The 24,606-nt window shown below is 46.2% G+C and overlaps 3 protein-coding genes across 10 annotated transcripts in view; 2 read left to right on the top strand and 1 right to left on the bottom strand.

Annotated features, from left to right (window-relative positions):
* SMPDL3B (sphingomyelin phosphodiesterase acid like 3B) overlaps nucleotides 1-5,874 on the top strand; it is a 33,152-nt gene extending 27,278 nt beyond the window's left edge. Inside the window, exons 5-8 of the mRNA XM_077137521.1 lie at nucleotides 1,075-1,247; nucleotides 2,416-2,596; nucleotides 2,680-2,813; nucleotides 5,292-5,874. Coding sequence (XP_076993636.1) covers nucleotides 1,075-1,247; nucleotides 2,416-2,596; nucleotides 2,680-2,813; nucleotides 5,292-5,657 — 854 coding nt within the window. The 3' untranslated portion in view covers nucleotides 5,658-5,874. The remainder of the gene's footprint in view (nucleotides 1-1,074; nucleotides 1,248-2,415; nucleotides 2,597-2,679; nucleotides 2,814-5,291) is intronic.
* Nucleotides 5,875-6,403: 529 nt separating this feature from the next.
* XKR8 (XK related 8) lies at nucleotides 6,404-14,105 on the top strand. The gene is made up of 3 exons (XM_077150639.1): nucleotides 6,404-6,826; nucleotides 8,769-8,965; nucleotides 11,367-14,105. Exons 1-3 carry the CDS (start codon nucleotides 6,534-6,536, stop codon nucleotides 12,074-12,076), a joined length of 1,200 nt encoding a protein of 399 aa, XP_077006754.1. The 5' UTR covers nucleotides 6,404-6,533; the 3' UTR covers nucleotides 12,077-14,105.
* An 848-nt stretch (nucleotides 14,106-14,953) lies between these two features.
* Nucleotides 14,954-24,606, bottom strand: part of EYA3 (EYA transcriptional coactivator and phosphatase 3) — a 135,615-nt gene continuing 125,962 nt past the window's right edge. For 6 of the 8 annotated variants that reach the window (XM_077150632.1, XM_077150635.1, XM_077150631.1 and 3 more), the window contains 2 exons: nucleotides 20,346-20,446; nucleotides 14,954-18,343 (listed from right to left, as the gene is read on the bottom strand). In XM_077150632.1, coding sequence (XP_077006747.1) covers nucleotides 18,263-18,343; nucleotides 20,346-20,446 — 182 coding nt within the window. In that variant the 3' untranslated portion in view covers nucleotides 14,954-18,262. Of the gene's footprint in view, nucleotides 18,344-20,345; nucleotides 20,447-24,606 lie in introns of those variants that run through there. The other 2 variants (XR_013171140.1, XR_013171139.1) reach the window with 2 other exon arrangements.

Below are 24,606 nucleotides of genomic sequence, written 5' to 3'. Positions count from 1 at the left end.
GCCAATATTTACCGAGCACCACTGTCAGTGCATTAGGAGACTCCTCACAATGATGCTAGGAAGGGACACTGACCTTTGGTTTAGAGCAGGGTTTCTCAACCTCAGCACTACACGAGGGATATGTTGGGCCAGGAAATTCTTTGTTGTGGGACTGTCCTGTGCGTTGTAGGATGTTTAACAGCATTCCTGGTCTTGACCCACTAGGTGCCAGTAATTTCGTTTTCCCAGCTGAGACAAAACAAAAAATGACTCCGGATATTTCCTAATGTCTCTGGGGTAGGGAGGGGACAAAATCACCTAGTTAAGAAACCCTGGTCCAGAGACACAGCCAGACCCTACTCTATTCCCTTCCTTCCTTCAGCTTCCTGCTGCTGAGGCTCCTTATTGGTCAAAGCCAACCAGAAGCCCATAATAATGGAAGCTCATTGATTTAGTCCACATAGATCAGCTATTGGGGATGAAAAGCTTAGTGGAGAAGGACTGAAAGAGAATCTAAAGGGGGCAAACACACATCATTGTACAGAGGAGGATGTGAAAGTGCAGAAAGGTTAAGTAAATTTCTTTAGTTGCACAGCTAATTGAAAGGTTTAGGAGGCAAAAGGGTGAGAAAGAAGAAAGGTACACCAGGAAATTTAAAGTGTGTTTGGGGGGTATTTCTGCACTCTCGGGCAGAACTCACCAAACCCAGGATGGAGGGAGGTGAGTGCGCGCTTGGGCTTTGGCACAGGCAGCTTTTAAGGATGGAGGTCAGGTGACATCCGGAAGGGGCAGTTCATTAGTTCCTGAAGTCAGGTTGGGAGGGGCGACACAGCCTCCACAGCTCCAGTTGCAGTGCCCTTCCCCGTTCCCCCGACCTAACACTGATAAGTGATAGAGCCAGGATTTGAACCTAGGAAGCCTGGTTCTGGAGCCTTCGGTTACACTGACCCCACTCTTATGGGAATTATGGTAGTTTACCCCACCTCTCCTTCTGCAAGGGAAGGAGAATGTGGGTGAGTAAAACAGAGCCGGACAGAGGCATGTCTGGCCAGAGGCAGGGAACTCATCAGACTTCTCCCTGGCTGTGACCCCTAGGTGCCTTCTATTCTGAGAAGTTGCCGGGTCCAAGCAGGGCAGGGCGAATCGTGGTGCTCAACACCAATCTGTACTATACCAATAACGAGCTGACGGCTGGCATGACTGACCCTGTCCAGCAGTTCCAGTGGCTAGAAGAGGTGCTGACCAATGCTTCCCAGGCTAGGGAAATGGTAAGGACCTCTGTCGCCTCCTTCCTCTCTGGGGTCAATTTCCCGAACAAGTCTCCTGCCTTGGTACACATTTATCCACCCAACCTAAGATGCCTATGTCAGAGAGTCCTTCACTGGCCTGGCCCTAGGAGTAGGTTTCATCCATCTTCACAGCAGCCCTGCGAGGCCAGAAGCTGGAACCCACTGCAGATAAGGCACCTGAGCTCACAAGAAGCAGTGATAATTCTGAGGTCGCACAATAAGTCATGGAGCTGAGACTAGAACTTTATCTCCAGAATCTCAGTCCAGCTCTCTTTTCATGGCTACCACACACATAACTGCAGCCCATACTTGTGTGTTAGTCCTCAAGGTTTGCCAAGTAGGTGACAACCCTGCCCTTGTGTGTGTTCACCTGGTTGGCTGTACTGGCAGCTCAAGAACCTGGATGTCACCTGCCTGAGTCCCTGCACTGAGCAGTATGTCCAGAGGAATCTGATGGCTGGTACTTTGAGTAATCACTATGCATCACTGCTAAGTGCTTTATATGGATTATCTCATTTAACTCCTGGAATGCTGCCAGGTAGGCTCTATGAGCCCCATCTTCCAGATGAGGGAACTGAGGTTCAGAGAAGTGAAATGACTTGCCCGAGGTCATATAGTTCGTATCCATGATGCCCTTTGACTTTAAAGCTCATACTCTTATTCCCCCCAGCTCTACCTCCTGGAGTGGGGACCATGTGCTCAGGTATTGCCAGCCTGAGCTAACATTATTAATGTTAAAACACGAACACACATTACCATACAGCAGGTGCTGCACAACCAGGCAAACATTGCTCACTTACAGTGCCCGAGGTCTCTAAGAGGTTCCTTTGAAGGATCAGGAAAGCTTCATGGAGGAGGTGACCTTGGAGCTAGGTTTTCAAATATGGGTAGGGACATACAGAAGTGAAAATGAGAGAGGCACTCCTGGGCAGAGGCACAGCAGTGGGAATGTATGTGGTATATTCATTGCTGGGCATGGAGAGAATGCCTGAATCTGCCTGCACAGGGAACGGGGGAAAACTTCAGGGAGGAAATACATTTGAGCCTGTCTGCTGCCTTTGGGACGATGGGCAGATTTTGAGGGGTGGAAATGAGAGGTTGGGAAGGGCATTTCTGAGCCAGCCCCTGGGGCACTCCCTCTTTGCAGGTGTACATTATTGGCCATGTGCCCCCAGGATTCTTTGAGAAGACACGGAACAAGGCGTGGTTCCGGCAGGCTTTTAACGAGAGGTACGTGGAGGTAATCCGCAGGCACCATCGGGCCATTGCAGGGCAGTTCTTCGGGCACCACCACACCGACAGCTTTCGAATGTTCTATGATGATGCAGGTACTCAGCCTGGGGGGTGGCTGCAAGCCCCACCTCCCTCCTCTCACCAGCCTCTCTCAGTCCCACTTTCTCTCTCCTGAAAGGTGCCCCCATCAACGTCATGTTCCTCACACCTGGAGTCACCCCCTGGAAAACCACATTACCTGGAGTGGTGAACGGGGCCAACAATCCAGGCATCCGGGTGTTTGAATATGACCGAGCCACACTGAGCTTGCAGGTCAGGAGCCCTGGGTCTGCAGAGCCCAGGGCTAGGGGCTGGAGACGGACCTGAAGGCATCACTGCCTCCCTGCTCTTTCCTAGCTGATCCAACCACTACCCATTACTGAGCCTCAGGAAGGTCAGGTTACTTCTACCCTTCTAGAGTTCAAGTTTATAGTCCTGGAGCTACCTCCAAATGCTGCCCAAATCAGGTCAATTATTTTCCCCTCAAATCTCCTTTTGCCCTGGATCACTGCCACAGGTAGCCCTCGCTGCAGCCCTGCCTTGCAGAAGCTCACGTGCTATGCACTACAGGGGGACTTAATCTTTCCAAAGCATTGCTTTCAGCTTTCCTCTCTCTTGCTAAAAGCTTCACTGGCTCCTCAGTGCCCTCAAGGGGATCTCCTTGGCCTGGTTCAAGGTGTTCCAGTCTGACTTCAGGTCTACTGCTTGCCTCTTCCCTGGGCTGACTCTAGCTAGTCTCCAGCCTGCTCTAACACATTGAGCAATCCGTCACCAATCAGGATGGGCATGTGATTGCTGAAATTGCAAAGAGATGTTATTCCTTCATTTACTCAACAGAATGAAATAGCATGTGCCCTGTTCTAAGTTCAGGAGCTAACTAAGGGGACAAAACCTAACAAAGTCAGTGTCCTCCTGGAGCTGACATTCTTATAGGAGGCCACAGACAATAAACAAGTAAATTTAAGTATGCCATGCAGAGAAGGGCTAAGGGGGGAAATGAAGCAGGGTGAGGAGATTGAGTGGTGACGGGTAAGGGTGCATCTGTGCTGTGTTAGATACATAGGGCAGGGAAAGGGTCAAATGTCACAGAGAGGGTGACATTTGAGCAGTGTTCTGAGTAAACTGAGGAAGCAAGCCTTGTGAGTATCAGGGGAAGGTGGAAGGAACAGCAAGTCAAAGGCTATGGGAAAGGCTGTGTTTGGTGTGTTAGGGGAGGAGCAAGGAGGTAGGTTCAGCTGGAATGAAGCTGGAAGGAGGGGATGGGGTGAGATCATGCAGGCTACAGTGAGGATTCTGGATTTGGAGGGGCTGGGACAAAATTAAATGACTCATAATTTTACAAAATCACTGGGTCTGCTGTGCAGAATACAGGTTGTGGGGGGCAAGGGAGGGGCGCAGTTAGGAGGTGACTATATAACAAGCTGAGCGATGGTGGATTGCCCCGGGGTAGTGGTTATGGGATGTGGAGAAGTGGGTGTTTTTTGAAGGCAGAGCAGACAGGATTTGCTGGTGAATTGGGTGCGAGGTGTGAGAGAAAGAGGAGTCAAGGAAGACTCCAAGGTTTTTGGCCTGAGCAACTGGAAGGATGAGGATGCTATTAACGGAAATGGGATGACTACAGGAAGAACAGGTTTTGGAGGGAGGGTCGGAACTCTGGTTTTTGGACCTGGCAACTTTGAGTCGCCTAAATGGCATCTAAGTGAAAATGCTGATGGAAGTGCAACTCGGAATTGCAGATGGAATTTCAGGGAGGGCGGGGTACGGAGATTTCATGTGGGAGCTGAGAGTGTCTAGAGAACAGTTAAAGCCAGGAACTGGATGAGCTAATGTGGGCCCTTGATTCTAGAGGGTACTTGTAAATAAGAAAGGGCCTGAGGATTTTTAAGGGTGTGGCCTGTTGTCTACATATTGGATAGTCAGGATCTGGGCAAGGAGAATAGCTGATTGAGGAAAACTCCCCACTCCATAACAGGCCCTCTATCCTTCTCCTGGGTTTGAATCCTGGCTCATCCCCTGAACCGTTGATGTCTCTGTGCTACCATTGCTTCCTAGGTCAAATAGGAATGGCAGTACGTACCTTACAGGGTTTGGAGTAGGACTAATGAAAGCATGTAACCTGCCTAGTATGCAATTACCCTTCAGACACCATAGTTCCTCTAACCCTGAATCTAGTGGCTTGCAGCACGTCCATGAATTTAACTGGAAAATGCTGGAGAGAAAAATCCTTTTAGATTCTAGTCCTGAAGATGCACACGAGTCCTCGGAGGTCTGGAGTACCTCCATCAACTACAGTTCTACAACCTCTTTCAGCCAGGCAGGGCACTTTGCCCATGATTCATCCCACTCCTTTTATGTTGCTTGTTATCCATTCATTCCACAGATATCTTCTGAGCATCTTCTATGTGCCCCGGTGCTTGGTGGGGCAAAAAATGCACAGGCCCTGGAGGAAATAACCTAGATTTCCGTCCCATTTTAGCAGCTGTAGGGCTCTTGCCAAGTGAATTAACCTCTTTAGGCCTCAGATTTCTCATCTGTGGGGGTAATAAGTGCAGTTACTTCATCAGGTTCAACCAGAGGCTGGCTGCTGAACAGGCCTGGTAAATAGTAAACTATCAACAACCCAAAGCCCTTATTGTTTGGCGAGATAAAGAATTTGGGGGTAAATGCGAGGGGCGGATGGGGGTGCGTGGAGGCAGAACCCGGCAGGCGCTCACCGCGGGCCCCCTCCACGCCCCTCTCTCCACTCTCCAGGACATGGTGACCTACTTTGTGAACCTGAGCCAGGCGAACGAGCAGGGCACGCCGCGCTGGGAGCTCGAGTACCGACTGACCAAGGCCTACGAGGTGCCTGATGCGGGCGCCCACTCCATGCACGTGGCGCTGGGCCGCATCGCCAGCGAGCGGGACGCGCTGCAGCGCTACTACGTCTACAACTCGGTCAGCTACGACGCACGGACCTGCGACGAGGCCTGCCGCGCCGAGCACGTGTGCGCGCTGCGCGAGGTCGCCTTCGAAGTGTACGCCGCCTGCCTGCGCGGCCCCAGCGCCGCGCCCGCGCCCGGGCGCGCGCTGCTGCTCGCCACGCTGCTGGGCTTGCGCGCGCTCTTCGCGCCCTGACCTGGAGCGCCGCCCGCCCTTCCTCCGTCGCGGGGGTGGCGCACTTTTCCACGATTTGCCTCCTGTCCCGCAGAGGGTCGGGACAGCTAGATGAAGAAAGGAAGGCCCAAACACCCCAGAGCACATTTCCTTCAAGTTTCATGTTTTAAATAAAGAACAATGTTCTTTGTGCATTTTGTTCTGTGCCGTCCTTTTAAATAGGTAAGTAAAGTTCGAAGTAACTCCTCACTTATTGGACGCTTCTCCCTCCCCTTCCCGGATAAACCGAGTGAAAGGAGCCGCCCGGGAAGACCCGCCTTGTTGATCCTTGTGCCCTCGGATCAACCGGGCATGCTTGTTAGTTTGCAAAGTCCCGCAACTAGGGATCAGTATGTGCCTTTTTTTGTTTCACAATTTTTTTTCAACAATACATTTGTGAGAGATCACGGTTCTAGCCCGGCCGTTCCCGCTTCTTGAGCCTGCGGCGCCTTACATATGAAATGAGGCGCTGGAAGCCTGCTCAGCAGAACGCCGTGCGCCTCGGGCCGTTCGCCTTGGGCCTGGAGGGCCTTAGGGTGCGCTCCGCCGAGCTGGGGGTGGGGTGGGGAGTGAGTATTCCTGGGCAGGCAGCGGGGCCAGAACCCGGGACAGCATTCAAGCTCTGCGGGAGGCCCGGGGTGGGGGCACCGTGAGCACCCAGCGGCGGGGTCCGGGAGCCTCGCCCCTCCCCGGACGGGGCGGGACAGGGAAGTTCCGCCCAGCAGGCCCGGGCCCTGGGCGGCCCCGGAGGTCTGTGGCCGCCTTCTTCCTGCCCCTGCGAGGCCGGGGCCCCGAGAGTCGGGTGCTATCGCAGAGGAGGAGGAGGAGGGGCGGGGGTGGGGGAAGAGCAGGCGGGCCATGCCCGGGTGGTCCCGCGTCGCCCTGCTTCGGGACCTAGTCCTGGGCGTCGTGGGCACCGCCGCCTTCTTGCTCGATCTGGGCGCCGACTTATGGGCCGCGGGCCAGTATGTGAGCAGCGGCCGCTACCTGTGGGCCGCGCTGGTGCTGGCGCTGCTGGTCCTCGCCTCAACCGTCCTGCAGCTCTTCAGCTGGGTTTGGCTGCGCGCCGACCCCGCCGACCTGCATGGGTCACAGCCCTCCGGGCGCTGCCTGGCGCTGCTGCATCTCCTGCAGCTGGGCTACTTGTACAGGTGAGCGCCCCGCCCTCGGGAAGGGGGAGGGGTCACAGAGACCAGCCGGCACCTCCCGCAGCTGGGGTAACTAGTACAGGTGAGAACCCGGACACCAGGAAGGGGGTGGGGAGGCGAGCACCCGGACCAAGGAGAGCCCCTGCTGCCACCTCTATAACTGTGCGCTCCACTCCATAAAGAGAAGAGAATTGCTGAGAACCCCAGGGCTCCTCCGGTCCTACCATTTCTTGCACAGGTGAAAAATCTGAGGACCTGAGAGAAAAGTGGCCTTGGGTTTTGGAGTCAGACCTTTGGATCCAGTTCTGGCTTTGGGGCCGGTGACCTCATTCCTGTATCTCCCTGAGCCTCAGTTTTCTTCTTTGTAAAAAGGAAATAGTGACCTACAGTTAGGTCTGGGAGGAGGCCTGTTGAGGAGTGAAAGTGAGAAAGTGCGTGGCTCAGTGCTTGGCACCTGGTCCAGTATTGTAATGTCAGAGATTTGCAGGCTGGTTCGGAGCTGTTGAGCAGGGGCCTTGGGCAAGTCACTTGACCCTGTCCTGGTCTCAGTGATGTGAGGATTAAATGAAGTGAGGCCTGCAAATTGTCCTGGCACAAAGTAAACATTCAATAAATGTCAACAGCATCATGATCACCTTGGGTCAACTTGGGAGTTTCAGCAGTCCTGGACCCCCAGAGCTGTGCTTGTTCCCTCACAGAGGGGCACCTCTCATCCTTGTTGCCCACTGAGAAAGAACAAAACTGAGCAAGAGAACAGACATGGGGTCTGACTCATCTTTGTCCCTGGAGCCACCAAGACTGTTTCTTGGAAAAGGTGTGGATCGTGCCCCTTTTCAGAACTGGCAGGGCCCTGAAGAGATGGGGAATCTCTTGCCTGGCCCTGAATCCTTAAATATGTCATGTTTCTCCTCTATTCATTGAGCATGAGTCAGACAGACTGCCGAGGTTTGGTTTTCAAGATGTGGTCTGTTTCCACTTATACTGGGCCCTGCTAGGGTATCAGACGACCAGAGACAAAGGCTCCTGCTGGAGGGAGAGCCCTAACCCAGCCCTGCCTGGCTGTTCCTTCACTGTGTTGTCACATTTCTCCAGAGGAGGTGACAGCAAATGTCTAATGAATGAATTCTCAAAGAGGGATGGGGCTCACTCTCCAAAAGCCACAAATCCTGTTTAGTTCTGGGGGGGGAGTTCTGGTGCATCTTCTACTTCCCCCTCACGCCAGTGGTTGCCCAGGCCTGTCTGCCCAACTTCTGTACTCTCTCTCAATTCTGCCCGGATTTCCATTCCCATCACTGAGGGGCCAGGCCCTCACCCTTGCTCCCTGGGTTGTTGCAGTAGTCTCTTAAATGAGATCCCTGCTTCTGGTCCTTCCTCCTCTCTGCAACCAAGATACTCTTTTTGAAGTACAATCTGACCTGGTTGTGCCTGTCCTCAGAAGTTCCCCATGGCTTCCCATTGCTGACAATGCATACTAAATTTGAGAACAGCCTTCAGCTTTGTAGTATACCTTTGAATGCAAACAGCCTTGGGTCCAAATCCTGATTCTATCTCTTATTAGCTTTTTTTTAAATCCTTTTTTTGGGTGCATGGTCTGGGAATCGAACCTGGGTCTTCTGCATGCAAGGCAAGCATTCTACCACTGAACCATCTGTGCACCCTACCTCTCATTAGCTTTTTAATCCTGTTTCTCCATCTGTAAAATGGGGATGTTGTGAGAAGTAAATGGGACAAGATTTGTAATGAGTTGGGGCAGTTGTAGTTGTATTTATGCCCATTTTCCAAATGAGGAAACCAGCTTAGTGAGGTTAAGTGACTTGCCCAAGGCTTGATAGCATGTGAGTGACAGGGCTAGGATTGGAGCCTGTGTCCACCAGATGGGTAGGGGAAGTAGGAATACTATGAGACACTAACCTGGCCCCTCTGGGCATCTGTGTGTACTACCTAGGTGCGTGCAGGGGCTGCAGCAGGGGCTGTTGGTGTGGCAGCAGGAGGTGCCTTCAGAATTTGACTTGGCCTACGCCGACTTCCTCTCGCTGGACATCAGCATGCTGCGGCTTTTTGAGACCTTCTTGGAGACAACGCCACAGCTCACGCTGGTGCTGGCCATTGTGCTGCAGAGTGGTCGGGCTGAATACTATCAGTGTGAGTGACAGGCCAGAGGCCAGCCCCCTTTCATGTCTTGGGAAAGTTTTTCTCCAGCTTTGGAAATGTTTTTTCACTCTGAAAAAGTCTGCTTAGAAAATAGGAGAACATGGAAACCCAGTTAGGCCTGGATTCAAATTCAAAGTCACTCTCTAGCTGTATGACTTTGGACAGATGTCTTGACCTTTCTGAGTTATCAGTTTGTTCTCATCTGTAAAATGGATGTAATAAATGTTCCTATCTCACAGGGTTGATGGAAGAAGTAAGAAAGATCATGCATGTAAAGCACAGTACCTGGTACATAACCAGGCTTAATAATTGTAGTTTTTACTGTTTGAAGATAACAGCAGTAAAGTGTGTAGGGTACCTGAGGTAGACTAGGCATTGTGGTAATACTAAACATTTATTCAACACCTTCATACATTCAGCAAGATTTTTACTGAGTGCCTCTTCTGTGCCAGTTGCTGTGCTGGGAACACATCAATGAACAAGATCAATGCAGCCCCTGCCCTGCCAGGATGAGGGACAATAAATAAAACAAGCAGTTACAGTAAATTTTGTTGAGTGATCTGAAAGTGAGGTGGGCAGGCACAGAGGCTGACAGGGCTGCAAGACCAGGGTGGGAGAAGTTTGACTAGTGATGAGCTTTGGGAGCATTTCAGCCTGTAAAAGGGAAGTGACTGGCCAGCTAGGACTACAACTCATGTCTGATTCAGGGTCCAGGGCTTCCCGTTGGCCTTTTACCATCCCCCCCCCCCCCCCACAAGACCCTCCTGCTGTAAATGCCAATGTCCCAAGGAGCCTGGTACCTGTTCTGCCATCGCTCACTATGTGACCTGGGGAGATCCTTCCTCTCTCTGGCCTCAGTTTCCATGGCTCTACAAGATGGACGTTGGACCCAATCTCCAAGGACCCTTTCAGCTGTTAGCCTGGCCTGTAACAATATTATTACAAACAGCTACAGCAGCTGTCGTGGTTAAGTGCCTGCTATTAGCCAGGCACTGGGGAAAGTGCTTTGCAAGTCATCATCATGCATGTCCACAGCAGCCCTGTCAGGATGGTGTCCTTTTTATGTCCATTTTACAGAAAAGGAAGGATGTACAGAAAGGTGAAAAGTGACTTGCCCTGGGTAACACAGCACTCACTGGGCACATGTTTTTGTTTGTTCATCCATTTGAGGGACCAGGGCAAGTGGAGATGGTCTATGCTGTGTGTGTGTGTGTGTTTGGGGGAAAAAGACAGATTTTTCCCAACTTTTTACTTAACGGACATTCATTCAACAGCTATTATGTGCCAGGTACTGTGGTCAGCCCTGGGGGTCCCAGGTGAGCAGGATCTGTTTCCTGTCCTCAAGGAGCTCAGAAATAAGGAAATCGGTAATTACTGTGTGATAAAGCTCACCTAGAAGTGGGTGGGTGTTACAGGGACACCGGGCATAGCCTGAGTGGGTGGGGTGGGGTGAGAATGAGTGACTAGGGGATATTCAAGCTGGGGCATGAATATAGGTGAGTAGGAACAGGCTAGGGGAAGTGGGGCATATGTGCTCCTGGTTGACCTCACAGCCTGGGCAAGTCCTTGTTGAGGTCAAAATGAGGCGTGCTGGGCAAACTGGAAGAACACCAACCCTGCTGAGACCTCCTGTGGAGTAGTTAGAAAGGGCAGTGGCCATAGATCTGGTTCCAGGCTGGGAATGGGTTCCTGGCACATAATAAGCTCCTAGTAAACATCTGTTAAATGATTGTGGGGGAGAAAGCATTGTAGAGACATTCCAGAGACTTCTCTCTCTCTCTCCTTGGATGCCTTGGCATCTCTAGTCTAGGGTGGGGAGTCAGGATAGATTCCTAACATCTACGTCTAGATATTGGATAATCAAGACCAGGGGCCAGTCTGAGCGAGTAGATGGGGGGAGTGAGAAGATAGTCCATTCGCAGAGCAGGGGCATCCCTCCTGGCTCTAAGGTCAGCTTCAGCCCACAGTAAATCCTGCCTCCCTTTCTGAGACTGAGAAAGAGGAAACTGGAACTGCTGATTCTTAGACCTGTGAAAGGCTTGGGCTCTTCCAGGAAAGGAAGGTTATGCAGCCCTAGAAGATGCTCAGGGGATGGTAAGGCTCAGGGTAGCCAAATGCTGGGTCACTCTCATCCTTGAAAAATGTCACCTGAAAAGTAAAGCATAATGGTGAAGGGCAGGTGCCAAATTTGAATCTCAGCTGTTTGTTAGTTAACTGGTTGTGTGAATTTATTTCATGTTCTCCAGCTGCAGTTTTCTTTTCAACAAAATATAAGGGAGGTTTCTGAACCTTCCCCAGGGTTACTATAAAGGCTGCCACAATACCTGCAAGCCGTGGGGAGTGCCAGGCAGGCTGTTCACAGGGCTAACCTATTTCTTCTTATTCCTTGTAGGGGTTGGCATCTGCACTTCCTTCCTGGGCATCTCATGGGCGCTGCTTGACTACCATCGGGCCTTGCGTACCTGCCTCCCCTCCAAACCCCTCCTGGGGCTGGGCTCCTCCATCATCTACTTCCTGTGGAATCTGCTGCTGCTGTGGCCCCGAGTCCTGGCTGTGGCCCTGTTCTCTGCTGTCTTCCCCCACTATGTGGCCCTGCATTTCCTGGGCCTGTGGCTGGTGCTGCTGCTCTGGGTTTGGCTTCAGGGCACGGACTTTATGCCTGACCCCTTCTCTGAATGGCTATACCGGGCAACAGTGGCCACCATCCTCTATTTCTCCTGGTTCAATGTGGCTGAGGGCCGGACCCGAGGCCGGGCCACCATCCACCTGGTGTTCCTCCTGAGTGACAGCAGTCTCCTGGTGGCCAGCACGGTGACTCATAGTGCCTGGATGCCGGGTGGAATCTCATTACAGGTGCTGCTGCCTGTGGGAGGCTTCTGCTTCCTTTTGGGCCTGGCTCTGCGGCTTATTTACTATCGCTGGTTGCACCCTAGCTGCCACTGGAAGCCTGACCAGGTGGATGGGGTCCGGGGCCTCCTCTCCCTCGAGTGGTGTCAGCTGCCTCAGAACAGACGCATCACCTGTTTGGCTCAGAACTTTTTCCCTAAGGTGAAGGATGAGACTGCTTTGTCAGGGAAGAGAGAGATGAATGGGGTCCTTTGAGCTCAGGGTCAGGAACAGATGGACAATTAATTGGCAGAAGGCAGGAGAAGATCAGCTAATTATGCTGCTATGGGCCTTGATTCGCGCAACAAGAGCTTAATGCCGATCTGTGCTAGGCACTGAAGAACAGAGTTAATTAAGACATAGGCCTGCCTTCAAGGAGTTTGCAATATGAACAAGAGGCCTAGGCCCTGGAGGGTCAGTGGGCCTCAATTTTGTACAAGACACTTTGGGAAGAAAGGAAATACAATCCCCACCCCACCCCAGCCAACATAGCTGATGGTCCCAAACCTTCCCATCAAGGGAATCTTCATCTTTCTGGCCACCTCTAAGACAGTTGGTGGAGGTGCTGTCCCATCCCTTGATTCCCCTATCCTGAGATAGAAAACTCCAGGTCTTCAGGGTGTGTTTTTAAAAATTCATCCTCTCCTGTCACCATCAGTTCATTCAATTCACTCAACAAATGTTTACTAAGAGCCTTTTATGTGCCAGAAACATCACGCCAGCCTTGGAGTTTGGAACAATGTCAGCTGCCACCTTAGCCTCATCCCCTTTCCACTCAAACTACTCCTGGGTAGACCTCAAATGCTGGAAGACTGGCCCATGGGTGCCCAATTCTGGCTGGCCCCTGTAAGCCACTCTAGTTCTTAGTGAGGCTGTACCAACCTCTATTCCTGCTCAAAAGGGGCTACCTTCCAACCATGTGCTTGTGATCCTGTGGCCTGGGCCATGGCTTAGCCCTTTAAGGACTGTTTTATCCTTTGGTCAGTGTAACTTCTACCTCAGAGTCCATGTGAGATTTAGAGAATGTATGTGCATATGTGTTTCTGTGAGAGGTGTTTTTAACAGTATTATTAGGTTATTATTAAAACCTCACAAAATCCTGTAGTCTGTGTCATTAAACTAAATCTACTATAGAGTCCAAAGCCTCCTGGAAAGAAGGGGACAGGGCCATGAAATTTATCCCTCAAAATTGGTAAAAGTTTCTGGGACTAGAGATGGGATAGGCTGGCTTAGATAGAATTTCCAAACCTTGTTTTCTAAGTTTCAGGCATGGTAGTGAGCATGGGGTCAGTTGTTCAACTGGACTTTGGTCCAGATCTTAACTGCCAGCTCTGCTACTGGGCCTGGCAGGAGAAGTCACAAACACTTCAGGAAGTGAATATGGGAGCCCAGATGAAGAACGGTGTTTTTGCTGGGCGCTTAGTGTGGGGTTTTAGTGTCGAGGTGATTTATAGGACGTGGATGTGGGCAATAGTCCTGGGGAAGTGAAACCTTGTGCTGTTCTCGGAGTCTGATTCGATATTTAAAATGTGGGATTTTTTTGTTTAGGGTTCTTTGGCACCAGGGGAGGGTATATTATGAGAGTGCTCACGGGGGTAACATTCTTTTGGCATCTATACATATGGAAGAGGTTGTTCTCAGTTTCATGAGACCTTTACTCCTACAGATATGGAGACCAAGGAACAGGAAAAGGCCCTTGGAGACAGGGCAGGGCTCCCTGAGAAACTGATAAGCCCTAAAAAGATGAGGGATGGGATCCACAAAGAAGCGCTTCATCCAAGAGACTCAGTCAGCAGTAACTGTGTGGTGTGTGGCCTATGTGACCAGAAGGAGTTAAATTGGGTGAGAGCCCTTCAGACACTGGTGAATTGAGTCAGTGGGAGGGAAGGAATGCTGCAGGGAGTCTGTCCCTCTGAGAACAGTAACCCCACTGGATGAAAGGAGGGCATGTGGCAGCCATGCTGGCCTGGAGCCAAGGATAGCATGGAAATGAGGAGAGGGGTGAGGGACAGGGAGAACTTCTGGAGAGGCAATGTTGATGCTTTTTACATACATAGAATGTTAGGCTCTTGGAGATCATCTGGCCCAGTGACTTCCAGACTTTCAAATTTCACGGATCAGTAAAATGGTCAACATGGTTGCCAACTTAATTAAAAAATGGCAGTTAAAAACCACTACCATCTTTTATCCCCATTGAGACTTTTTTTTAACATCAAGAAACTTATTTATGAAGGATTAAAAAGCTTTCATATCACTAATTTTTTCCCACCAAAAATTTTTTAATGTTTTACATGTGCTGATGTTGTACTTATTGTAGGGAGAGAGAGAGAGATGTTTAATTACTCTTTGGATTTGAAAAGCAGTCAACAGCTCTAATATTTGTACTTATTACCAAGTAAGGATATAGCAACTAACAAGTTTACTTCAGTGACAGTGTGGTTCAAAATGCACACCTTTTCATGAAAAGATACTCCTTCAGGGGGAGCTGGGGGAAAAATACATTTTACAGTCTGATATGTATGGTATTTGAAAGCTAAAACCTAATTCTAATCTTCACTGGAATAAAAGGCAAAAGGATTCCTGAAAGACTAGACTGTTTTCCAGACCAGCAAGAGATAGTGAGACCCAAGTCTGAAGAAATCAATGAGAAAAATTAGTTGGTGTGACATAAAATCAGGCCAAATCAAATGAGGTTCGATAGGTTGTCAGGTTTATTGCCTTTAGTTTAAGTTCAACAGTATGGTATTGGTTTTTCTCTTTAATAGTTAAGTTTCAGCACATTGACAGCAAATGAAATCTCTTATTATGCCAGTCCTACACACTTTTCAAAGCAATATATTTTAGAAACAATTAAGAAATAAATTCTCCAAATTATTTTAAAATATCCCTTTTATTTTCCCATATATATTTGTTTATACCAAATGATTCTTTTTTTAATCTTACCTTTCTTCAGTGAAACTAATGACCTAGTTATTGAAAGACTGCCATCTTTCTATTTAACTTTCCAGAATATTTATGAAGCCCTACTTAGGACCCTATTTAGCTGGGTGACTGGGGTGATCTTATTCAGAAAAGACACAGAAGCAAACTGTATAGAAAATTAAAATTTTATTTTTCAAGTTTATAAGATAATTCCCATTACATATAACATTATGGTCAAGGACTCTACAGCCATGAATGCCACAGTCACATAAATATATCCAAACCAAGCAATGCCTTTTTCTGTTTAAAGAGGCATCTGAAGTCCAGAGGGAGAGAGATGTTTTGAGCAGAAGTCATCCTTAATGGGGTGGCTCCTCTCAGTGCACTAGGAACCAGCCTAGGAGCTTTGCTTGAGCTGTGTAACTCAGAGAAGAGGGAGGGACAGATGTCCTGCTGATCAAAGCTGGGACAGAACTAGATTTTTTCTCCTGTTTAAGATATTTTAGAATCTCAGACTTGAGATTTGGCTTCTACAGTGTGACTATCTGGGGAATTCCAAATTTCGGGTGAAAAATGAAACCAATTTAATGGTAAGAAATAGAAGCCTGCTTTAGAGGGGCCCTAACTGGCCCCTTCTGGAGGAGTGAGGAGGGATAGGAAGTCCCTAAGCTCACCACCCCTTGGCCTAGACTATTGTTCTCCCAGACAGGAAGAATCTGGCTTTGCCCCTCTACTCCTCTCTGTGGTTCAGTGGCACTGACACCTATTCAAGGTAGTGAACATCTAAAGCTCCATATGCTGCAACTGGGGCTTGCCAATCAAGCTACCTGGAGCTTTAAAGGTGAGTTTGTGTAAACTGTGAACAAGCTGTGGCACAAGTCTTCTGGGACACTAGCTTTGCCCCCTAACTTGCAGAGCAGAAGACAGGAACACCCGAACCAAACAAAAGCCCAAATAGGCATCTAAATCTAGAGCAGGTGCCCATTCTCCTGGACATCACCAACTGCCCCAGGGACACTGGACAGGGTGATGCTAAGGCACAGTCAGTTTTACATTCGAAAGTCAGGCTACCTCTTAAATCCAGGACACACCTGGCAACTGAAGATCCCCTATGAGAGACAGCCTTCACCACGAAATGTGTAGACCCATCTTATAGAAACAACAGTGCCCAGCTGGAGGAAGAACTTATCACTTGGCTATTCACGGGTAATGTTTCTAATACAAAGGGTTTCCCCCTTCATGAAAGGACCCACAGTATCCTTTGACTCTTGGCTTTTAGTGACACCACCAGCTTATTTTCCTTTCCACATCTTTGTGCTGGATGGAGGTAGGGGTGGGGATGAGAGAAGACAGGGTAAGAAGAGCACTCATTTTGGCAAAGATGAGCCAGGAAGCTGCTCCTACCTGATGTCTGTCCTCTAAGTGAGCACGGCAACAACCAGAAAAGGGCAGAGGCTGCTCTGCTCAGAGAGCCTCCTCATCTCTCTTGGCCAAGTTCAAGTCCCTTTTGGAAACACCTAGGCTGGGCAGTCAGGGCAAGAGGGAAAAGGCCTTTGAAAAAGGAGTCCAAGTCACATTCTAGGAATAAAATGTTTTCCACAGGGTTGAGGAGGGAAGAGTGTGTGTGAAGCTGAGTGAATGATGGGTGTATTGCTCCACAGCCTTACAAGTCCGGAGCACAGCATCAACAGGGTAGCATATGTCGAGGGCAAGAAACTAACAGCTATAAAGCCTGTAGGATGAGGGTTTGGGGCCTGGAAGACCCAAGTGAAACAGATATTTGGGCAACTGTGCTGAATATAGACCAATGGAAGGTCTGCCTCAGACACCATCTCCCTCTCCCCAATCCCACATGGAAACAAGGAGAAATACGCAAGTAATGGCGCATGGACTTCACTGACTCTCCAAAAACCAACTCCCTAAAATTGTGAGTCATGAAGCACTTTCTCAATAAATTCTGAAGGAATGTGTACACCAGCCTTTCTTTGCTGCTATCTGGGTGACTTGGCATTGGATGGAGCCTGACCTTTTTGTTCTGCAGTATCTCAAGAAGTGGATAAGCAGAATTTCTAAGGACAAGCAAGTATAGCTGGGTTGGTCAAGGATGTCTCTGATGGAGGACCAAGACTGCATCTCTCTGAGGTGCTTATATAATCACTCCCTTAAGAAGTACCCTCACTTAAAATCAGGAAATTTTTTTTTGGCCTTCTGGTTTCCCATTTTAGATTGGGATTTGAGCAGCTGGAAGGTTATCCTATGGGAAAACTGCATTTCGATAATAACAATCTGCTGTTCAGTTTCAAGCAGTGAGTTGGGTAAATATATGTCCAGGATACATTTCATAGGGCTTGAAGGCTTCAAAGGAAGTCAAATACATTGGTAGTTTTGGCCAGAATGTAGTTGTGAGCTTGGTCTTAGGCTTGATTTGACTTCTTGAGTCCAATGCCCAGAGACTGGTCAGAGCTGCATAGATGTGGATGTGTGGTGCAGAGGACAGGAAAGAGACAAGAGCCTGGTATTTGATGACACAGAAGGCTATAGGGGTGAGTATCTACTGGGGAAGGAGGAAAATATGGACTTTTTCTGTCTCAAAAGTCAAACGGGATTTTCTTCAAATGCTGAAATGCATAAGTTTTAGCTCCTTCCGTTCAGTTTGGAGGCTAAGCCTCTTGGAACAGTCTTTGAATAAAAGAGCCAAGTTAAAGGCTTAAAATTTGTCTAAGAGAAGGAGTCACTAGGGTTTGTGCCATTTGGGAAAGGAACCAAGGATTATAGGATGGGAAATGCCAAAGTCTAAAGTTAATCAGTGTCTAGTGCCCCAAAGTTCAGCAAACTAGGAGATGGAAGAATGAGAAAGGAACCATCCCAGAGAGCAGACAACTGGAGCAACTAAAGAGGTGCTACTGTCAGAGAGAGGTATTTTAGATATTTCAATTACTATTTTTGAAGGAAACTTTATACACCCCTTTCTTGCTAGAAAAAGAGAGGGGGAGTATCTGCTTCAGAGACCAGACCCTTACCTACAAAAATAACATATACATTCACTGGGATTAAGTTCTACACCTAGGGAGATTATAAAGACTGCAAGAGATGTTATAAAAATCTGCTGCAATTTATCCTATCACAAGTTAATAGCAGTTCTTAATCTCGTCATGGATAAGAGTGCAACTCTGCCCCAAGAATTTTCTTTTCTTTTTCTTCATTTTTTGAAACAAAGCAGAACAAAAACCATAAGAAATAAAGCACTGTAGCTGTGGCGAGTCTATTGTTCTCTCTATCCAACTATCTCCTGCTTCTGTGTGATGATGAATAGGGGGCTGTAGCCCATTCTTAGCAAAAAACAAGCTTTGTCCCTTGCAGTTGTTGGTTCTGTGTTCTCACCAGCATTCCATGAGAGAGAGAGTTCCCAGTTGGTTCTGGTCTCTAGCTTCCTTCAGGAGTGAAAAAGAGCTTGTGGGGGAAGATTCCTCATTCAAGTTCTCAGAGAAAATCAAGTTGCAAAGCCTGGTGGAGGGAAACTAGGTCTCCGTGGTTCGTGATCCTCCAGAAAGGCATGTTGTGCTGGAAGAGAAAGGGAGGGAGCTAGTTACCCTGACTTCTTTTGGGGGTTTATATTTACCCATACCCCTCTTCCACAGACCTCTCCCCAAGGTACTTGGTATTGTTTTCTACCCCTGCTCACCTCATAAAGAACACATATGTTATACATACAGTGACTTTGTAGGACAAATGTGAGATATTTTTATTAAGTTTCAGCAGTAACTGGGCTCTTTGCATTTTTATGAGAGAAATAAATGAAATGACCCAGGTAAGAAATTAGTATTCAGAAAATATTACATTTTCTTACTGATGGTCAATTTCCTGCAAGTTTCAGAACTACAAGGCCTAAACCTTGTCCATGATCAAGATGTAAAAGGTACAAATCTGAGAAATAATCTCATTATATTATGTGGTTTGATTCATGTCCAGAATACTGTGTGCAATTCTGGAAGCCACATTTTAAAGAAAGACTTTATAAAAACACAAGTGTTAGAAACCATGCTCTAAGAAGTGGAACAAAACCAGCTTTATTGATCTTCTAGTTCCACCTGGTTCCAAGTTACCCAGAATACTGAGGTTTTAGAATATAGTTCTTTTGGCATGTGGCTCAGTGTTGTTTTTTCCCAAACCAGCTACTTATATATATTTAAAAGGCTATAAAACATAGAAGTGGAAGCAGACTTGTTAGGTCTTGCTCAGGAGTGCCAGACTAAGACGAATAATGTGAAAGTTATAGGGAAAAATGTAGTTCAATGTAAATGGGAACTCCTAACTACTTAAATGACCCTGCAGTGGAACAGGCCAGTGGGAAGCAGCGCCCTCCTCCTTGGGTACGAACAAGGACCAGGAAGCAAGAACTAGAAAGGATTCTGTCAGGAAAGCTGCAGAAAAGATCCCTCACAGGGGAGATGTTAATGGACAAAGCTTAAAGGTATTTTCCACTGTGCATATTCCATGGCAGATGATTACTGGCACTAGTTTAGAGAGATAAACTGCAAATCATTTGAGTTGCGCTCTCTCTCTCTCTCCCACTCCCTTCTTCTACAGGCCAAGAAGCACTGGTACCTACACCTTATTAGTGTTTTACCCAAAGAGGGCAACAAGATAAAGCATCTGAATAAAAGATTCAGAGATAATGTGTGTGAAAAAACAAAGGTCTCTGAACTACTACATGAAATGGCGAGTGAAAATAAAATGAGATACTAATGCCAACTAATTACTAATCTCAGAGTTGCATCTCAGAGTTTAACAGTTGCTAAAGGTTTCTCTGTTAACTGTTGAACACAGTTAACAAGGAGCTGGTTCTACTTGAAACCTCACTGCCTCCAAGACTAAGAAACAGAGTTGCTGGAAGAAAACAAATTGTGGTAAGGAGGGAAAGAACTTCCATAGATCCATTTAACTGATGAGGAAAGTGAAGAGGATGGTATATTGTCCGAGGTCACACATCTGATAAATGGCTGAGATGGGACTTGAACCCACCTGATTTTAGAATTCAAAGCCAAAGCTCTTTCATCTACTGTTTCAGGTATTAAAAAGGGGTGAATTGGAGGCTGCATGGTGATGAGATTAATTGAAGCCTGAATGCTCTTTCCAGGGCTCAGTGGCAAGAAGAACTGTCTCTACAGAAACAACTCTCAATTTTATCATTGTTTCTGAGACTGAAGCCTTAGAAAAGTCAATCTGTTTTGCCATTTTGTAGTCAAGTCTGAAGCTCCTGAGAAGGAAATGGCCTCTAAAATGAAGACGGAAGGTAGGATCCACATCAGGGGTTTCTGTAGCAAAGTTCAAAGATGTTAAGATTTTTGAGTGGCAAGGGAAAGAAGAGAGGGGAGGATATAACAGCTTAAAGGGAGAAGTCCTTTGGGAAAAAAATGACCTTTCTGTTTCTTTAAAGAAAAATGGAAGAAAAATAAAAGGAAAGCAAAGCACTGCAAATGCATGGTAGAGTGCTTAAACTTCTGAGTTCTACTATTTTTCTAATATCACAATACACTCCTACATAAACTATTACTATAGTTACCTGTTTGGCTGCAATTTCTTCATCTCGTCCATCTCCAATCACTACATATGTGACTTTCTTTCCAAACCTTGACACAATTCTTTCAAAGCAGCTCTCCTTACCTGATAAGGAAAAGATATTTCCTATGAGGACATTCAGTACCAAAGAAAAGGGATGCTGCTAGATTCACCTGTCTGTGTTTCAAGTGGTGGCCCACATAGTTTGCTTGGTTGGAAGTAGAGGTGAAAGCTAGAGATTTAGTAGCCTCTTGCCCAAAGAATGTGAAATTGTGCCATTAAAACAACTGGCTTTCTCTAGGCATTGCACTTTCTGGTTCTTACTTTAACCTTCACACTGGGGGTGAAGTCCCTGAGATCTAGGTGTGATGGAATGTCGATAAATGGGAAGGTAAGGGGCCTAAGCAGTGTGGGAGCTGTGAACGCCACCTCCCACTTCCATGTCTCCTGCACTTCACTGCTTACAAAGCACTCTTCAACTTACTCCTTCATTTAATTCTCAAAATAATCCAGTAGAATGGGTACTATATTCTATTTTAACAATGAATATAAGACTCAAAGGTTTAGCGATTTTACCCAGATTACAAACAAGTTAGAAGCAGAGCTAGAATTCAGACCTGGGGCTCCTGACTCCTAGTCTAGGCTCTGACTGTTGTGCCATCAAGAAAGGATGACTTCTGAGGGGAAACTGTTTTATGGCAGGAAAGAGAAGTATATTCATAAGGCCCTTACTTCTTGTTACTAGTAACCAACAAATAGCTATTTCCCTCCAAATCTTCATTTTACAGAAACAGCTTATGAATGGGCACTCTATCTTTCAGTGGGGGAGGTGCCCCAAAGGAGAACCTAGACAAATGACCAAGGCATATGGCAACATTTGTCACATCCAGAATTTCCTCACTACTATACTTGTAACTGCAACTGAGATATTGCATCACTGAAACTGACCTTGGGAAAAGGGTGATTTAAGTCTACTGTAGACAGTTCTAAGAGACATGCCAGTATTTCAAAATTCAAGTCCCATCTGGAACCAACTCCTAAAATATGCAGAGAAGATACTGCTATGGAAAAGACACTTTATTTGCACATTAAATAAAAAGGCAATTATGGCCCTCACTCTTTCTACCACCATCCCTCATACTTTATTTCCTTGCTTCTATCACATTCTTCAGTTAATCAAGGCCTTAACTCTGCTTTTTTCTTCATCCTGCTCCATTAACCTTCTCATCCTTTTCACTTTTTTCTTGCCAGACCCAGTGACTTAGCAGAACTTTTCCTACATTTTTTTCTGTAAAAAAAAAAAAAAAAGGTGTCTCTTCATCAAGATGCCTGACTGCCATCTACTGGAAAATTGTTGTAATTAATATACAAATACACAAGTCTGAAGTGACTACAACAAGAACTATACAACCATGCCCAGAAGCTCTGCTGGTACATATCAGCAACTCCAAGTCCTTGACATCCCTTGCCTGTGTGGCACTTCAGAAGAGGGGAACAAGTCACTCGGACCAGAAACTAGCTATCTCTGGGCTTCAGTGTCCCAGTTATAATACAAGACTTGGCTTAGGTACACTTAGGTCCCTTTCAGTGTTAATATTTTACAATAGCATTATTATATCTTGCAGTAATAACAGGCAAATGATTCAGTGGAGAACATGTAGCTCATTTAATGTTGAACATTAAAGAATTCAATTAATATTGGACTCTTATTAATGTTCAAGAAATTGAAGAGTTCACTAATTCCATTCCAATCACTACATCCTTATAACCTAATCCAATCTCTGCCAGGCTTACAGTCTAATTTATGATGACTACAGAAAAAAAAACTTTGAACTTGATCAGATTTTAGGCTTCTCTCCTAAGACCTGACAAAGGGAATGCCTCATGTTTAGAGGACAAGGACATAGAGATATTTTCATTGTTGTGGCTTGCAAATATTATGAATGAAAATACAACCAGGAATCTCTTCTTTAAAATGACTAAGAAACTAAGAGAATTATTAACAATCCAAAGTCAAGAAGTAGTGCATGAAAAAATAACTGACACAGCTGATGAAAATACTTCCTCCACTTTCATATCTTGAAATAACCCCAGTGATGAGCTTTCCTGAATATGGGAATGTGGCTAATGACCAAATGGCAAGCAAATGAAGCTGGTGACTGGCACACCAACCCAGCTTTTGGAGAATATTAGATCCCAGTATTTCTCCGTCAAAAATACTAGATATTTTTCAGAAATTATTTTGAAAATTTTCTTTAATATATCTAAGATCATGGCCATGGAGAGAACCATACTTTTGAATTCATTCCAGAGGAACTGAAAAATATTTCCTCTTCTTACTCCCATTTCACAGTTCAGTGAAGGATAAGCCTCAAGCCTCCCACTGAGGTTACCATGGCATCAGGCATCACTGCAGCTTCACAAATTAGCTCCAAGATCATCTGAGGCTAAGGAAAACCGCCAAATAAGCACTCTTATTGTCAGAGGGAATAAAATAATTTCCATTAGTGTGGTGATAAACCTGTTAGATGCCAGGACTCCATATAACAACCACAGCAGAAAATCTACCTTTCAGGTGTGGGAGGCCTAATTGAGTGCTCTGGATTCTTAGCTGAAATGCACAGCAGAGCAGTGGCAGCAGAAACGATATATGAAGGGGGCTTTCAATTATTGTTCTTCCTACCAATTCCTTGTAAATGAATCAGTTTAAGTATACAAAAAAGTGTGGAGGATCATAAAAACAAATGCTCATATACCTACCATTCACCCAGCTTTGTTAAATATTCAGTTTATAGCTGCTTTAGATTTTGAAATAATAAAATATTATAGACTTATTTGAAATTTCTCATATAACTACCCAATGCCATTCTCCCCTACATGAGTATATATCCATAAACAATATATGGTATTGCTGTGAACATTTTTAATCTTTATAAAAATGTTAAAACACTGTACATATCTATGACTTGCTTTTTGTGCTTAACATTGTTTTTCTAATTAATTCTTGTGGATATATATAACCTTAATTTATTCACTTTTAACTGCATATAGTATTCCATGTTCAAATATATCTATCCATTTTCTGTTCATGGACAGATTCTTTACAATTATTTGCTATTACAAATAAGGCTCATTAAAAAATTCTTAGACTATTTCCTTGTCTATATAAGATTCTCAAGGGCAGAGGTCAGCAAACTTTTATTGTAAAGGGACAGATAGTAAATATTTCAGGCTTTGCAGGCCATATGGTCTCTGTCACAATTATTCAACTGTACTATTATTTTAGCATGAAAGCAGCTATGTAAATGAATAGGCATGGCTATATTTCAATAAAACTTACAAAAATAGGCAATGGGCAGGATTTGGCCTGTAGCTTGTAGTTTGCTGACTCCTGTTCTACAAGTGGAACTCCTTAAGCACAGGGTTATACACTAGAAGTGGAACTGTTTAATCATAGGATTATGCACATCCCAAACTTTATTAGACGTTGACAGTCTATTCTCCAAAAAGTGCTGTATCCATTTTCAGCTCCTACTGGCTGAGTAAGAGTTCTCAATTCCTTTAACAAAACTTGGCACTGAGACTGATGGGTGGAAATGCATCACATTTTCATTTTTATTTCCTTAATTACTGGCGAGGTTAAGGATTTTCAGGTTTACTAAAAATAATTGGCGTTTCCCTTTCTGCAAACTGGCTGTTTTCCGTCCATTAAAAAAATGACTTTGTGAAATATATTTACAAAAAAAGCAACAATTTTCAATGTACATTTCAACAAGTCATTACAGAACAGATTTAAGTTTGTTATGGTACCATTCCGCATTTTCAGGTTTTCTCCTAGCTGCTCCAAAACACTGGAAGCTAAAAGAAACATCATGATTTCTTTTATTGTGACTCAGCAGTCATACTCATTTGTTAAATCCTATCTTCTCTGTTATAACTCCTCCTTCTCCTTTGATCCTATTCCCAATCTATAAGGGTCTTTGGGCTATGTCCATTCTAACATTTTCATGTTGAAAAGGGGTATCAACAAGGCAGAAGAGGGGGATGGAATTAGTTGATATTCTTGGACAGGCTGGCCTAGGAACCCTCTGGAGGTATAGGTTTGAGGAAAGTAAGCTTAGTACATGAAACTTTTGTAGAGTCTCAGTTAGAGCCCTAAATGTTCTTTAGCATTAACAGGAATGATGTTTGCTGAGGTGTGGCAAACCATGGCAATTAGCAATATCTAGCTGAAGCTTGCATATGAGTAGCCTCCAGAATAGCCT

Source organism: Tamandua tetradactyla, chromosome 2 (assembly GCF_023851605.1).
Source record: "Tamandua tetradactyla isolate mTamTet1 chromosome 2, mTamTet1.pri, whole genome shotgun sequence".
Lineage (NCBI taxonomy): Eukaryota > Metazoa > Chordata > Mammalia > Pilosa > Myrmecophagidae > Tamandua > Tamandua tetradactyla.
The sequence above is the reverse complement of the archived record's forward strand: the minus strand, read 5'-3'. Positions and strand labels throughout refer to the sequence as shown.

What these genes read in the sequence shown, in the direction of transcription:
- XKR8 (XM_077150639.1), top strand. Translation starts at nt 6,534, where the DNA reads ATGCCCGGGTGGTCCCGCGTCGCCCTGCTTCGGGACCTAGTCCTGGGC. An exon ending in CAGCTGGGCTACTTGTACAG is followed by an intron (nt 6,827 to 8,768) that starts GTGAGCGCCCCG and finishes TGTACTACCTAG; the next exon opens with GTGCGTGCAGGGGCTGCAGC. An exon ending in TCGGGCTGAATACTATCAGT is followed by an intron (nt 8,966 to 11,366) that starts GTGAGTGACAGG and finishes TATTCCTTGTAG; the next exon opens with GGGTTGGCATCTGCACTTCC.